The sequence below is a fragment of the Varanus komodoensis genome, unplaced genomic scaffold, assembly GCF_004798865.1.
Source record: "Varanus komodoensis strain SLA01 unplaced genomic scaffold, ASM479886v1 scaffold1, whole genome shotgun sequence".
Classification (NCBI taxonomy): Eukaryota; Metazoa; Chordata; class Lepidosauria; order Squamata; family Varanidae; genus Varanus; species Varanus komodoensis.
This window is the reverse complement of record NW_025335268.1, coordinates 125,514,970-125,529,827: the sequence shown is the minus strand read 5'-3', so window position 1 is coordinate 125,529,827 and position 14,858 is coordinate 125,514,970. Positions and strand designations below refer to the sequence as shown.

Below are 14,858 nucleotides of genomic sequence, written 5' to 3'. Positions count from 1 at the left end.
TGTGCAAAAATATTCAGGTATTCCTTACATTTACTTATGTCTTATCTAGGTCAAAGAATGATGACCTAGATAAGTGACCCAGTCAGTTCTGTAAGCTATTCTAGAGAAGAAGCTGTGGATTCTCTAGCATTTTTTTGCTCCCTGCAGCCAAAAAAAAAAAAGCCCCAAAGTCACAAACCTTAGAAGAATTAGCACCCTGAACCTGAACTTTTAACAAGAACACTTTCTTTTAAGCCGTTCCCTCACTTCTGCATCAACTATGTTCAAAGCACCAAATTCAACTTAAAGAAATCAGTTTTAATTAGCTACCAAAGCAAATGGATATATGACAAATAGCATTATTTCTAGTCTTTTCACTCCTGAAATGAAAAGTGAAAATCAAATCTAATCGACTCATGCAGCAATTTTATTTTACTAAAAAAAAATTATAAAGACAAGGTCAGCCTCACCTCATCCCACTCTGAAGCAAAGGAAGGTGATTTTTCCAGCCTTTTTTTCCCAGCACTACAATTGGAAAGTGATTCGCTTCTGCTCCCCATAGTATCGTCCTCTGTTGGTGAGGTGGTCAAAAGGTCAGAGTCTGATTTTGACAAGCTACGGCTAAGTTTCAGTTCTGCTCTGGGCTTGCCTCCTGGATGAATTCTGCCCACAACACAGCTCTTGTCTCCTTCCTCGGCACTGCCAGGGTGCTGCGACAAGTGAGGATGTACTAAAGTTTCAGGGTCCAAGTTGTTGTCACTGGTATGATGGATCGCTGAATAGGCCACTTTATTTTGGTCTGCAATGCTAGTCGGTACTGATCCAGATGTCTCAACATCTTCCAGCTGCATAGCAGTCCCATCTGTACTTCCTTTGCCCACAGCTGAAATAAGTCTGAAAGGGTCCTCATTTATTTCACATACCGGAGAAGAACCATGCAACAGACCTGAGAATTGATCCAGCCCTTGGACATCCTGGGCATCTGCTTGGCTGTGGCTACTGCTGTTCCTCCTTTGGTCTTCAGAAGGAAAAAAACAAAATAAAAAACACAAAACAAAAACCCAAACACACAAAAAATCAAGAGAAGCAGAACTCCCCCCCGCCCCCCCGAGAGGGAGAAATAAGAAAGAACAGTTCAGTATTGTTCAGAGCACTCAGATTGTACCCAAAGTCAGAGCATTTATGAAATTCCAAACACTGGCCTGATTTATGCAATCTGGCAGCTCGCCCTGGTTCATTTTATTCCTGTTAACACTAACAATCAGCCCTTGCTATATAAGGTTTGGAGAAGTGCTAACTATACTCTGCAGAGAGAGGGGCAGTCAGACTCCTGGAACACGAGATATTTCCATAAAGGCCAAAGTGTTATTTAGAGCAGCACTCCCTACCCTTGGCACAGAGCACTGGGTGGAGGGGGGGAAAAGAGCTACAAACAACGTGCAAGTTTGAAAACATTCCCCCCTCCTCCCTACAGCTTGCTTCCTTCCCTTGTGGCTTGAACTCACCTCCTTATGCAAGAGAAATAAGGGCAAAGCAGCAACTTTAACTTCATCAAAAGCTTGCTTCCAATTAACAAATTCCTCTATATAGAGTGGCCTGCTCTACTGTTGCAGTCATCTGCTGCAACATGAACTGCTGCTGAAATGTGACACTATTACTAGGCTTCTGTTTTAATATGTTGCATCAAATACCAAGATGTTAAAGCATGAATAATGGACTGATCTGAATTATTCAAAAGCTTATAGTAAAGAGCCATTTTGGAAAAAAATCATTAATACATTTCCCAATGTTTATTCTATGTTAATGCCAAAAATTATACAACCCTGGCCAAGGCCTCCCACCTCAGAGCAAGATATTACTCAACATTTTCCTCAATAGCTAAGTATGGGATGGTCTTTGAAGAGCAGAAAGGTAAGGTTATTTCTGTGGTTGTATTTGACATCAAGGCATGTGTTTTAGAACCTTATGGGGAGGGGTGGAGAGAGGAAACATATTAACAAAGAAAACTTGGTTGTGGCAGGGTCTTGCCAACTAAATTATCCCACAATATTTCCATTTCTTTCCATTTATTTGTGCTTAATTAGCCCCCACCCCCAAAAAAATCAAACAGAAAGTGCATAAATCTGACTTATTGATCTCAGTGGCAGTCACTAGAATAAACCCGTTTTTAAAAGTATATACTCAGGAATGTACTGAGTAAAAAATGGCACTCCTGCTTTTATTTTACATATAGCATCCCTAACAAGGTTTTGGCAACAACCAGCCACAAGTTAACCCTTAGATCTTAAGCTACAAGTTAAATCAATGTAACAAGTTTGAGCCCATTTGCTTTTTATATTCAACTGGCACATACCCATGAGACCCACTCTACAAGAACAGGACAGCAGCTTAACTGGCAAAATTGTGCTCACTGGTAGCAGTTCTCTTGCAATAAAAAATTTCAAGTTTGAAGACCAGAATTTTAACAGTCTTTTACAGTTCTGTATTATGTGGACAAGAATCTACATGCTCATATATAATATAAACAGCTCTTCTTACTGCCATGCCTACTTTTATACACCTATCTGACACAGCCCGGTCATTTCATACCTCCAATAAGTTTTGCTTGTCAGTAAGACAAGACTATATTTTCTTAAAGTTGTTTACACAATGAAGTTACACACAGAACTAATTTTTGATCTTGCCAGAACTACTGGTTTTTCTGATACAACTCTGCAAGATTCCCATTCCTTACAAAATGTTTCAAGCAATCTGTAAGTAGCAACTTTTTCACAACATATACAAGGTATCCCACCTGCGTGCACAGACTTGGTGGAATAATGCATCCCCACCTTTGCCCTTGCACAAGAGCTATAAGTCTCTTTTTAATGTGCCTTCTGTACATAATGTTAACATTTAGCAGCACGGCTATCAGAGAGCGGACAAGCAGCTGACAGTGTGTGCTGTATACTGGAACATTTGACTGTCTAAAAGCCAGCAATGAATCCCAACAATGGGATCACTGTTGGAATGAAACAGAGGCTGTGCTTTCCATCTCCTGAAAACAAAATAGCAAACACAAAAATGTAATCTGGCAAATGAGCAAAGTCTTATGAGAGACATTTGTGAGCATTTAGTCATATTCCATGTTTAACACTCCAAATGATGCTTTATATATAGAGGAAAAAGCAAACACTATTTTTTCTATGAGCACTTTTGCAAAGTTGGAATGAATACTTACCTTTTGACATCTCTACCAAGTGTGATTCAGGACTTGGATATTGCTCAGAATGACTAGAAGAAAAATCAGAAGAAGCTTGGCAATTCAGAGGCCATTGGCCCTCCTGAGAAGATGGACCTTTTCGTGGCCAAGCCTGCAAAGGGATCCTATATTATTTAACTATCAGAGCAACATGTCCTAAAGCTGAGTTTCTACACCAAGCATAGACATGCTGCAAAATAAACATATTTGCACATGTCTTGTTTACATTATGTATCTTGCAGCTAAGATTTTCAAGCTGATTTTGTTTAAGTGGAAGATTCGGCAAAGGAGAATGGAAGCATTGCAACAACAAAAGTTTGTGTTATACCAGCACTTGCCAAACTTGGGTTCCCAGAGATTGTCGGTCTAACATAATTGTGTAAATCTCATATTTATAAATCACTGGTCATGCTGGCTAGGAATTATGGGAGGTTGGATCTATCAGCATCTGGAGATCTAAAATTAGTAATCTCCAATCACGCTATGAAGAAATAGGGGAAACCTAAGCAAGCCCTAGCCCCTGTATAGCACTCTTCCCTTGTTTTGCTTCATATAGTGCCTGCATATTTTTCAAACTTTTCTTTACAAGTATGAAGACTGTTCTGTTTTACTCTGTTTTAATACTCATTAATAGTATTACTTCATTATTTTCATCTTTATGTCTTTTAGTGTTTGCTCCTGAAATACAGTACCTGTATAGATGTGAAGTAGTATACAATATAAAATCTTTAAAATGCAGAAGCATTGTCAGAATCTAACTCCATATACCAGATACTTTTGTCATTTTGAACCTGCAGAATGTAGATTGTCCCTCATACTTCTGAGGAAATTTCAGCAAGCATCTTAATTTGTTATGAAGATCACTGTATTAGGAGGATTTAGTCTATTTCATTTTAGACAATACTATTTGAACTTTGCCAAGATATTAAGAATTAATATGTCATTAATAATCTATGTTCATTACCCTTTCTCATTCATATACATGCTTAACAAGAGCAGTTTCTCACTTTTATCATTTGCTCTCATTTGATAATTAAATAATTTCCATTTTGCTAGCTATCTCTTGTAAAATGGGAATAGTTATCTGAACCGTGATAACACAGACATTTTCTTCTACTATTTAAACTCATTCTGAATAACTTCAGGTCCTCTAACTGTCACTGTTATGTCATTTTAAAATGATCCCCCTTAATACTGAAGATGCAAACTATTTTAGAGTCCTTTCACTAGAATTCCACTCTTAAAGCTTTCTATTTAACTTAAAAAACAGTAAGATCAAATGTGACCTACCTGGAGCTGGACACTGCTGGCAGCACCTGAAGGTGATTCACCTATGAATTTAAAAACAAAAATACCAAATATTTGCAATTCAAATATCTGCTCCTAGATACTTAGAGTTAAGAGTATGATGCGCAACTCTGAAAGTTAAGTCCATTTATTGCTTTGTGCCTTGGCAGCTATACTAAACATAATAAATACATAATACATAATCCCCCAGTACCAACTTCTGGAGTTGGTTATCCAAGTAGGAGCAGAACTACTGTAATGTAATGCCTCCAACTCCCATCCCAAACAACCCATCCAGCAGGATACCACAAGTGATGCGAATGAAAGCCCCTGAGAGATTCAATTAAGAGATTTGCAGTCCATGTTCTTCTCTCAACAAAGGTCACCCAGCAGGACAACCAAGGCAGCTTCTGCTCCAAAACCAGACTTGAAACTTGAATGAAAACCTGAATGAAATGGATCTAGATAATCTATTTCATTCAAGAGAGCTTGGACTTGACTGGCAATCACTTGCTCAAGCACCTTGCCCAGGAAAAGAATATCAACTACTGGTAATTGCTATCATCATCTGAGTACATGTTAGACTTTTTTGAAGAAGCAGAAGAAGAGGCCTGAATACCATCTAGAGGTTGGAACTCTCTCTTTCAAGGAGTTTTTGGTCTCCTGGGCCCAGCCTGATATCCCTATTTCTATTTTACAGGTAGACACTTCCATTTTCTGCACAAGGTTTAGTATGTTCTCCAAAGACACACTGCAGAGTCCTCAGTTGAAGAGGGCATCTTCTACTCTCAAATGTGTTTCCTGGTGAATGCCTGAGGTAGAGATGGGTGAAGAATCTGGTCTAGGGATTGAAATCTGTTGGATTTTCTCAGTTTAGGTCTCTAGACTTTGGTCCACTTTCTCTTTGCCCTAAGTCTAACTCATGCCGATGGTTTGCTCAGGTGTCTGGCAGAAAGAGAGTCTAACTGTTGTATACTACATTATGGATATGCAGGCATAACTTGCCAGAACGGTTTGCACAGATGTTGCCCAGGTACCTGCTGTGCAGACTCTTGTACATGTGACTTGCAGGCTTTGCATATGTACAGCATGTGCTGCATCAGCTGCTTTAATTGTGAGCATATCCCATGCCCATCCCTGAATGCTGGTCTAGCTGCACCTCACATGTGTGTCAGATTCCCATGATGTCTGGACCACCACCTAGTGACCAAAATGAAAACATCTCTGCAGTAATAAGAACTGAACACATTATCATAGCAGCAGGTCCATGCCCAAATCCATACAAATGCTACATGGGCAACAGGAGAAAATGCCTTTGCACAAATGTTTGGCATATGGAGAAGCTGCACATATGCTGGGTTGGCAGGTACTGCGCACATAAGTGGATGGCAGGAGGGTCTTCATGTGCATATCTAGCACTGGCGACAGACTACATATGCTGTCCTTGGTTTGTGAGATTGCATACTTTGTGGGGGAATAATTCAGTGCAGGGAAGGGGCCTGCTAGCACTCCTGAGCTTTTGTGGACTTGATTTTGGCTCATCTTGCTTCCTAGACCAGGGCTGAGCATGGGAAAGAAATGCAAGGGAGGGGCAAGTGCAAGGGAGTTGGATTGCTCTTCACATCATTAGCCTGAGGTGTGAAACCAGGCATGTTTCTCCTAATAAAAATGGTAACTACCATGGATTTTAAATCACAGATTATAATATGGTATACTGTGTTGATTTGCTGACTTGCTAGCTGTGGCATTATGGTTTGAAATATCACTGTAAGGTTCTTAGCATCTTTTGGCAAGGAAGCAAAGAATGATGCTACTCTCTTTCATAGGAACTGCTAGTAGGCTTACATGCAAACCTAATAAATGGCCAGTCAAAGGGATTGTGCCACCATGCAGTAATTTTTTCTTACCAGTTTCATCTAGTTTTCATCCCTCTGTATAAACAGAGAGAGGAATGAATCTTATATTTTGATTCTGATTGCAATGGTTATAGAGTGGATTGTTTGAAGAAAAAGGCAGTCATCTTCTTGGACTTCATAAAGGTTTCTCTATTTTGTACAATGGTAGTAGAGTGAGATTGTTCATGATTGCTTAATCATGTAGATTAATGTAGGCAGCATCAGCCTGGTGACTGGTGGTACCAAGTCAGACTATGATGTCTTAACAGGTCTGTGACAGAGAGCAGTGGAACTTAAATTTTAAATCAAGAGGCTTGCCCATTCTTAAAACTTTCTCCACTTATGGTCTGATATCATCTGAAGGTGATAAACGATTTTAATCACCTATTGTGGTATCCAGAGAGGATGCTGAAAGTTAGATAGAAGATGAACAAGAGAGTCATTACACTCTCGTACCAAGCAGAGGTCATTGGTTGATATTTCATTTCTGGGAAGTAGAAATACTTGGGTAGGCTGAACTGCTGGCAATGTTTAAATGGTTGGTGCTGGATCATGTGGGATTTTTCAGGTGAAGACTGAGTAGTAGTGCAGAAGGTCCCACAATCTATGCTTCTGGTAGTTTAGATATTGTGAAAGAGGATTGAGCTTAGGGTGTTTAGCTTGTTTCTCTTTCTGTCAGTCCAGGGTATTTGCAAAGCTCTCCTCCAGCATCTTATTTTGAAAATATTTGTTCCTGTCACCTTTCTTCACAGTCTGCCTTTAAATCCCATACATGATTGGGAATACAACAGTGTGGATATTCTAGACTGTGATCTCCACTGAAACATCCTTACACTTGATGATCTGTTCTAGATCTTGCAGTGCTGCCCTTCAAGTCCCAGTATTCCTTCGAATTTCTTGGCTGCAGTCTCCATCTGAATTGTTGATTGGGCCAAAGCATATAACATCTTTCACAATTTCAATTCCTTCATTGTTGAAAGTAAAGCTGTATAATTCTTCAGCAGTCATTATTTTTGCTTTTTAATATTCAGCTACAGTCCTGCTTTTGTATTTTCTTTTATTTTCATCAGCAGTTATTTCAATTCACTGCTGTTTCTGGTATCTTAAATTATTATGTCTTCCACCAATTTTCACTCCTTCCTCTGATTCTAATCCAGCTTTTTCTATTATATGCTCTGCATATACAGTTGGCAGCTTAAAATACAGCTTTGCCTCATGTCTTTGACAATGGGAAACCATTTTGTTTCTCCATATTCTGTCCTAACATTGGCTTCTCGTCAACAATGCAGGTTACACATCAGAAAAAGTGCTGAGGTAAAACCCAATTTCTTTTAGGCCCATCCCTAGCTTCTGGTGATACACACAATCAAAGGGTTTACTGTGATCTATAAAGCATTAACTGATCTTCTGACATTCTTTGATGTGCTCTAGTAGCTAACTTATATTTATGATATGATCCTCAAGTAATTCTTCCTTAGTTTAATTATTTAAAAGAATATCAGAAAAGTAACCAAGTATAATAAACAATGAATATGGATTTACAAGAAGACAGCCTTCAGTTAGATGAATTCTACAGAAAACTTCAGGGGTTATGTCTACAGCTGCAATTCCATGCATCATCCTAAGAAGCTAGCCCTGTGGAATATAGTGGGAATTGCTTTCAATTTAATATAAATAAAATCAGGCTGTATGGTTCTGACACTACCCTTTGAACTGCAATGCCTCTCATCACTACCTTCTACATTCAAATATACCAATAATGGGTGCTGAGTAGTCATGTATGTGTGTACCTGTGAAGGAGTGCAGGACAGCAGAGAAGCAAGTATTTGTGTTTTTTGCTATTATGAGTGCACACAGAAAAATATAACTTAGAAGCCATCAAATCAACTTTCACTTGAGAGAAAAGTCACACATTTTTACATTGCTCAGAACATAATTTACCATGCACAGCAGCTATCAATTCATATGCAAGACACATTCCTTGGGTTCCAGCAGATGAAATAGTTCAGCACTGAATATGAGGAGATGCTTGATTTCCACTAGGTGGACCAATTAACTGTGTTTGAGTTTCTCCTTTGATTTAGTTTTCCAACTGACTTTAATATACGAAAGCACATAGTGTTGACTTAGGAGAATGATATGGAAGCTTCTTGGATCAAAGCTGAGGATCTGTTTTATTAGTACTTGCATAGTAATCTTTTCCATGACTCTTGGTAGCAGAATTAGATAGTTTCATCTCAAGATATTTATAAATGCACTACTAGCTCTCATATTTACCAAAAGACTTAGGACTCACTGCATCACCAGCACGATATCAAGGCAAGTCCATTTTAATTAAAATATGAAAAGAAAGCACTTTTTTAGACAATCACCACAAAGTAAGTTAGTCCGCCCAACTACCTACCTTAAAAAGCTAGAATTGTTTGGGTGATTATATCAGTTTGCAAAAACCTTTCTTACCTTTTGTTTTTTTGTCCACTGCAATTTGTTTCTTAGTTTCTGCTGTCAGCAGCAACTCATAAGGATGCTCTTCTTCATCATCAGCTATGCTTCCCCTACTCTTCCTTTTAGAGACCAAACCCTGTTTGGACACAAATTGTTCATGCAATTATGTAATTATTTATCATCAATTAGCCGTGGTACTTCCTCATGTTGGGCATGGGACATTAAAAAGACATGATTCAGATATTACCTTTAAATTGCCGAAGTTCCTCCTTCTCTAACAGCTCAGGCCCTCTCTCACTTATAGCCCCACTATTAAAACTTATTTTGAGTATATAGTTTTTTGAGTTGATTTTGCAGCTCGCTGCCCACCACTGCTGCCTATGAGTGCCAACTTGCTATTATACAGTGTCTTGTATAGTGTCTGCTATTATTCATGGTTTCAGGCATCTGCTGGAGGGCTTAGAACCAATCCACATGGATACAGGGGTCCTGCTGTATATACAGATTTTACAAGTAAAGAGTGAAAATGAAGTTCATGGACTGATGGGTAAAAAGGAGGCTGAGTAGAGAGCCAAGGAGGAGAAAGTGATAGAGAGAAAAAAAAGTGGTAGAAAGAAAAAAGTAATAGATTTTGAAAAAATACTCAAGCTGAGAAATCACTTCCCAATCCAGGCATGGAGGCAGTAAAGAAGAAACCGAGGGAATGGGTGGGAGCCCCTCCCATGGATGTAAGGAACAGGAAGGGGAGGAGCTCCTGCCCAAAATAATGGTTAGCTGTAGAATCTCCCAGACAACAGACTCCACACAGGTGCAAAGCCCATATTGTATAATGTACAGAAACAACAAAGAACAGTAGTTAGCTAAAAAAAATTCAATTTAATAGATATGAAAGTCATAAACAGGGAGGGCATGGAAGTCTCAACCTTGCAGTGAAAAACCATGATTTACATTTATTTATTTATTTAAAATATTTATATGCCGTCCTGTAGCAAAAGGCTCAGGACGGCTTACGACATAAAATATAACATAAATAAATTCCCGACCCACACTGGCTGCAGTTAAAAACATAGAAAAGGCAATATTAAAATTTATTAAAATATTCCAGGAATAAAAAGGTCTTAACCTGGCGCCGAAAAACAAATAACGACGGTGCCAGGCGGACCTCTCTGGGGAGCACATTCCATAGATGGGGCGCCACCGCAGAGAAATTCATTATAAATGAATTGTGTTTCAGATCTCGGTGTATAGAATAACTTGTTCTTCAAAATGGAGAACTTGTTCTGCCAAAGGTCTAAGAAATTCTCTCAACAGCACTGTACCTGCAAGGGTACATGTGAATTGCACATATCCAGTAAAAGAGCGTTAAGTGTAAAATAAAAGGCACAGATGCCCTGAATAATAAGAGCAGAGCTGGTAAAATACAGATTAATTTTCCACAAAATAAAAAGATTAACTTTCATAATACAGAAGTGTAAATATGGGGTTTACCTCTTCAGAAGATATTGAAATATTTTACATTCCCTACACCATAGCACAACCCTGAGACATTAGAATACCTACTTTAGAAGATGCACTTTGCTTCTTCTCTACATGTTCCTCCTCTTCATCAGGAGGAGGCTTGGCAGGAGGAGGTGGACGCTCTCTCTACAATACAGAAAACCAGGGTAAATGCCTTCTGTCAAATTCATTTCCAACTTCTAGAGTTTCTTGAAAGAAACATCAGAAGGAAAGCAAAGGAAGCATATGTCATGGAAGAACTATCTTCCTTCACATCAAAATATTTTTAAAAGTTAGCTCAAAGGTTTACTATAGAGAATATATATATTGCAAATTTTATATTTCTGACCAAAGTGAATGAATTGGGGCATAACTATTCTGCTAGGGGGAGTAAGTCAACTGGTAAGAAGCCTCTAAACATGCAAGAGATACAGTTTTTTTCTGGACTATATAAAAGGCTTTTGAATCAGCCTAGCTACAGTATTTCCTATGATAAGTAATCATCACCTAAAGCTTATTTTGCCTCCATCTCCCTTTTCTCTTACCTTCACCCCAGAAATGAGTTGAGTCTGTCTGAAATAAATATAGTCTATCCACCCAGAGAAAATAAAACCCACTTTCAGTTTTAGCTCATTGTGGCATTTTACATGGTTTTGTATACTTAGAGGTAATCATCATATCCTTGCTTTAATAGCTGATATCACAGTGCAGCATCACTTCCAACAGTTAAGTGTTTGTTTTGGTTACTTTTCCTCTGTTTCAGTGTTGCCGATGTACATTGTTAAAGTTTTCTATGAAGCTACTCAGCCAGAAATGTTGAAACCAAGGACAACTTTATCAGTACCACAGTTCACACAGGCCATGAATTACTAGACTAAGCAAATGCAGTCACTTCTAAGCAAGATTTATGGCTTTTGGGGAATCTTACTGAGAATATGTAATTATTCTGAAAAGCCTCCAAGCTCCCCCTACTGGATCGTATCTACAAATTCTACAAAGAAATTATCTGCTTCCCAGTTAAAATCACAAACAAGCCTGTTTTTCAAGGTGCTTATAATACAGGAATTTCTTTTTTTGATGGAAGAAACCTAAATGAAAAAATGTATCTATAAAAGGAAATCATGCTCTAGATAAGCTTTTTCCTTTTAACTAGTAGCAATGTGAAGTTATTACATCAAACATTCTGCAACTAAATAAACAGATGTAGAATTGCATGGAAATTCAGATATAATTCATGGAGTTATAATGCTTAAGAGCACTGGGCAAACTTCACGCATAGCACATGAAGCAGGGAGTGGCTTCCAATTGCTTGGTAACTAAAGCCTTTTGCATTTATTAATATTATTTCCAAACCATACAGCTGGGCTATCAACTTACTGCAAGTGTGGCGAGTGCACAGGCCTGGTGATATATCCCAGACTACTTTCCACAAAAAGGTAAAGACAACACACATCAGGCTACATACAGGCCTCACTCCTGTCACTTTAACACTGGTCATCTCCGCTTCCCTGTTCACTGAGTCTCTGTCTGAAGATCTTCCACTGGCCAGGCTGTCCAAAGAGTGGCAGGATGTCGCATTGTACAAGACTTCATATGGACACTCCTCGGGCTTCCCATCAAAATCTATTATCAGTTCTGTCACTGCTTTCTCCACATTTCCTAGAGAAAACAAACATTTCTAAATCACCAGCAGTTGTTTTCAAACTCTGCTTTGTGAAATTTATTTTATTTATTTAGGAGATTAATAGGCTGGTCCATCACTGTCATCTCTGGACAGCTTACAGTATATTATAAATCCTAAACAAAATAAATTGAAATAGTGGCAAGAGCCTCCTTTTCCTCCCTAGAAGCAAGAGATGAATCCTGTGATCTCCAGGAAATCTTGAGGGATTGCCACTGTGTTACATGTGTGGAGTGAAAAGGTTCACTACTCCTGTCTTGAATGCTTAGGAGAAGTACTTGACATTATCAGTAATTAAGGTATGTTATAGGCTTTAAAAACTTCACCCTACAACTAAAATTCAGAAACCAAGACCACAATGCTAAAAGGCATGCTTGGATATCATACTTCAACACATTTTTGTAACTGTATTTCATTGATTCATTAAACCTTTGAAATGTAAACTACCTTTGAAAATGCTAAAGCAAACTACAATGTAATTTTGTAATTTATACATCCATTTTTGGATTAAGATATGCTATTTATAAGGTTAAGGAATGTTCACAGAAAATAAGTAAAGCATATTTTCACAAACCCAGCCTTCAGTGATCTTTTTGTTGTGTGACTATGTAGATTCTTCTGGATTGCTTGACCTTTTCTTCTAATACCACTGATCACATATCCTTCTAGATTTAGAATTAGGAACTTTCTGATACGTTTAGTCTGCTCCTTCCTGCCAGTAATATCCATAAGGTACTGCTAGGAAACTACTGCTTAACCCCACAACATCTTAGTATAGAGTCCCATGCGATTCCATCTTGCCCCCATTATTTTTATGTGGAACTGTTGAAAAGAATCATTGAAGAATTTCAGCTGAGCTACAATCAGTATGTTGACAACATCAAATTCTACCTTTTTTATCAGCTGAGTCCAATGAAGCAGATTAAGACAGTGTTTGACTTCATAATGAACTGCATCAGAGTCAGTTGATAAAAGATCAGTCTCTATAAGATGGTAGTACTGTGCTTGGATAGTCTCTAGTTCAAGGATAGGTTTGCAACCTATTTTGGATAACGTTACACTTCCCTTGAAGGACCATGTTCACAGTCTACTCCTTAATCCAGCTTTGTCACTAGAATATTAGATGACCTCATGGCATAGAACACTTTGTCTCACCAGTGATAGCCTCTGCTGGGCAGGACTTATAACCACAGTAATTCAAGCTCTGGTAAACTCCCAGTTTGACTACTCCAATTGATGTACACTGTATATATGCTAGTCTTTGAAGTCAGTCTGGAAATTGAAGCTTGTATAGAAAGTATCTGCAAAAAAATTTATCTAGTGCATCCAATTAAGAATATATCTCATCAGGCTTGATGTACCTCATGGAGGTAGTGCTATCTTATAAGGACCTATATGGCTTGGAACCTAGGTACATAATGGAACACTTAATCTTGTAATACTCTCCTTCAGATGACTCCACAATTAGGAGAGAAGTGGATAATGACCATTGTGGTGATTTTAACTATTACATTTTTTTACTTTATTGTTTCCCCATTTTAAACTGTATTTTATGTTTAAATCTGTTACAAGGATCTTTCCAATAATGAGCAGTATTAGTCAGTTAAATAATTGTTTATTAGTGCTAATGTCCTCAGGGTGGTAATTTCTGGAGATACACACACACATGTGTGTGTGTGTCTGGAGATTCTCTAATTATGCAGAAAAATCCTAACAGTCAATTGAAGAGTGCTTGGCAACATGTTTTGTTTTTTTTGTTTTTTTAGCGAAGAACAAGAAAAAGGTAATATAACACGGGAGAAAAACTTGGAGTAATAACAATCAACAGTATAACAAGAAGTATAAGAACAATGAGAACAAGAGTACGAGAGTCAAAGTGAGAGTTGAACAGGCACGAGGCACAGCAAACGGCGGTCGCAAAAGACTGGGGAAAATAGCGGACACTCCGCTCTATATCTAGTACTGAGGGGAAGGAGAGCAGAGTTTTCCCACCAAAAACCGTTAGCTTTCTAATCTTTCTGGCCTTAGGCACTGAGCAGGCGCAGCACCCATGTGTGTGATGCACAGAGGCCACAACGAAGAACATAGGGAATCATGAACTCCCAAAAGACAAACAGGAGTGAGAGAGAATGAGCGGAACATAATCAAAGGTCACTTGATTGTATTGGACAAGTAAACATAAAAGCATATCATATTCATACAGAAACCCATCCTCCCAAACTCAGCTTAACTATCACCTACCTCCCCCTTGATACATCACATGTATTCTGGCATAAGGGGATAAACTTCTATTTTCCTATTTTAATTCATATCAACTATTTAACCAATAAGGCAATAATACTGGCAGGTGCAAAAGTGATGTGAAATTCATTCTTCATAGATTTATGGATACTGACTTCAAAATATGTACAAACATTAATTATATTACCCAAACCAAAACGTTGGGAAATGGTGTATGTCTACAAATAACTATTACTTCAATAAAATTACTTCTCTATTTATTCTGACTGAGACCTGCTATTTTATTTCTTGAAAAGCCATGCACATGACTAAACTGAGGTTTTCCTTTTCACCAACCTTCTTACCTTGGTTCACCCAGACTGAGGCTTCAGTAGAAGTAGCTGGTGCTGGTGGAGTCTTCTCTTCTGCTTTTGCTGACTTCTTCCCTGTTGTACAATCTTAACAAGGGGGCAAGCCAGTAGCAGAAACAAAGTAAGTGAAGAGGAGGTATAATGGTAGAGGTCCTTCAAAGAACAAAGCAACTTAATTTTCATTTATTGAGATATGGAAAATCATGGGATGTAACCTCCATCTGTGATCTCTCCATTTCCCC

General features: G+C 38.4%; 1 protein-coding gene across 7 annotated transcripts in view; it reads right to left on the bottom strand.

Moving 5' to 3' along the window:
• The window catches only part of ANKS1A (ankyrin repeat and sterile alpha motif domain containing 1A), a 163,092-nt gene that overhangs the window by 77,885 nt on the left and 70,349 nt on the right, over nucleotides 1-14,858 (bottom strand). For all 7 annotated transcript variants that reach the window (XM_044444690.1, XM_044444699.1, XM_044444657.1 and 4 more), the window contains 7 exons: nucleotides 14,611-14,703; nucleotides 11,810-12,003; nucleotides 10,408-10,491; nucleotides 8,863-8,983; nucleotides 4,511-4,551; nucleotides 3,200-3,332; nucleotides 450-997 (listed from right to left, as the gene is read on the bottom strand). In XM_044444690.1, the coding sequence (XP_044300625.1) occupies nucleotides 450-997; nucleotides 3,200-3,332; nucleotides 4,511-4,551; nucleotides 8,863-8,983; nucleotides 10,408-10,491; nucleotides 11,810-12,003; nucleotides 14,611-14,703 (1,214 nt within the window). The remainder of the gene's footprint in view (nucleotides 1-449; nucleotides 998-3,199; nucleotides 3,333-4,510; nucleotides 4,552-8,862; nucleotides 8,984-10,407; nucleotides 10,492-11,809; nucleotides 12,004-14,610; nucleotides 14,704-14,858) is intronic.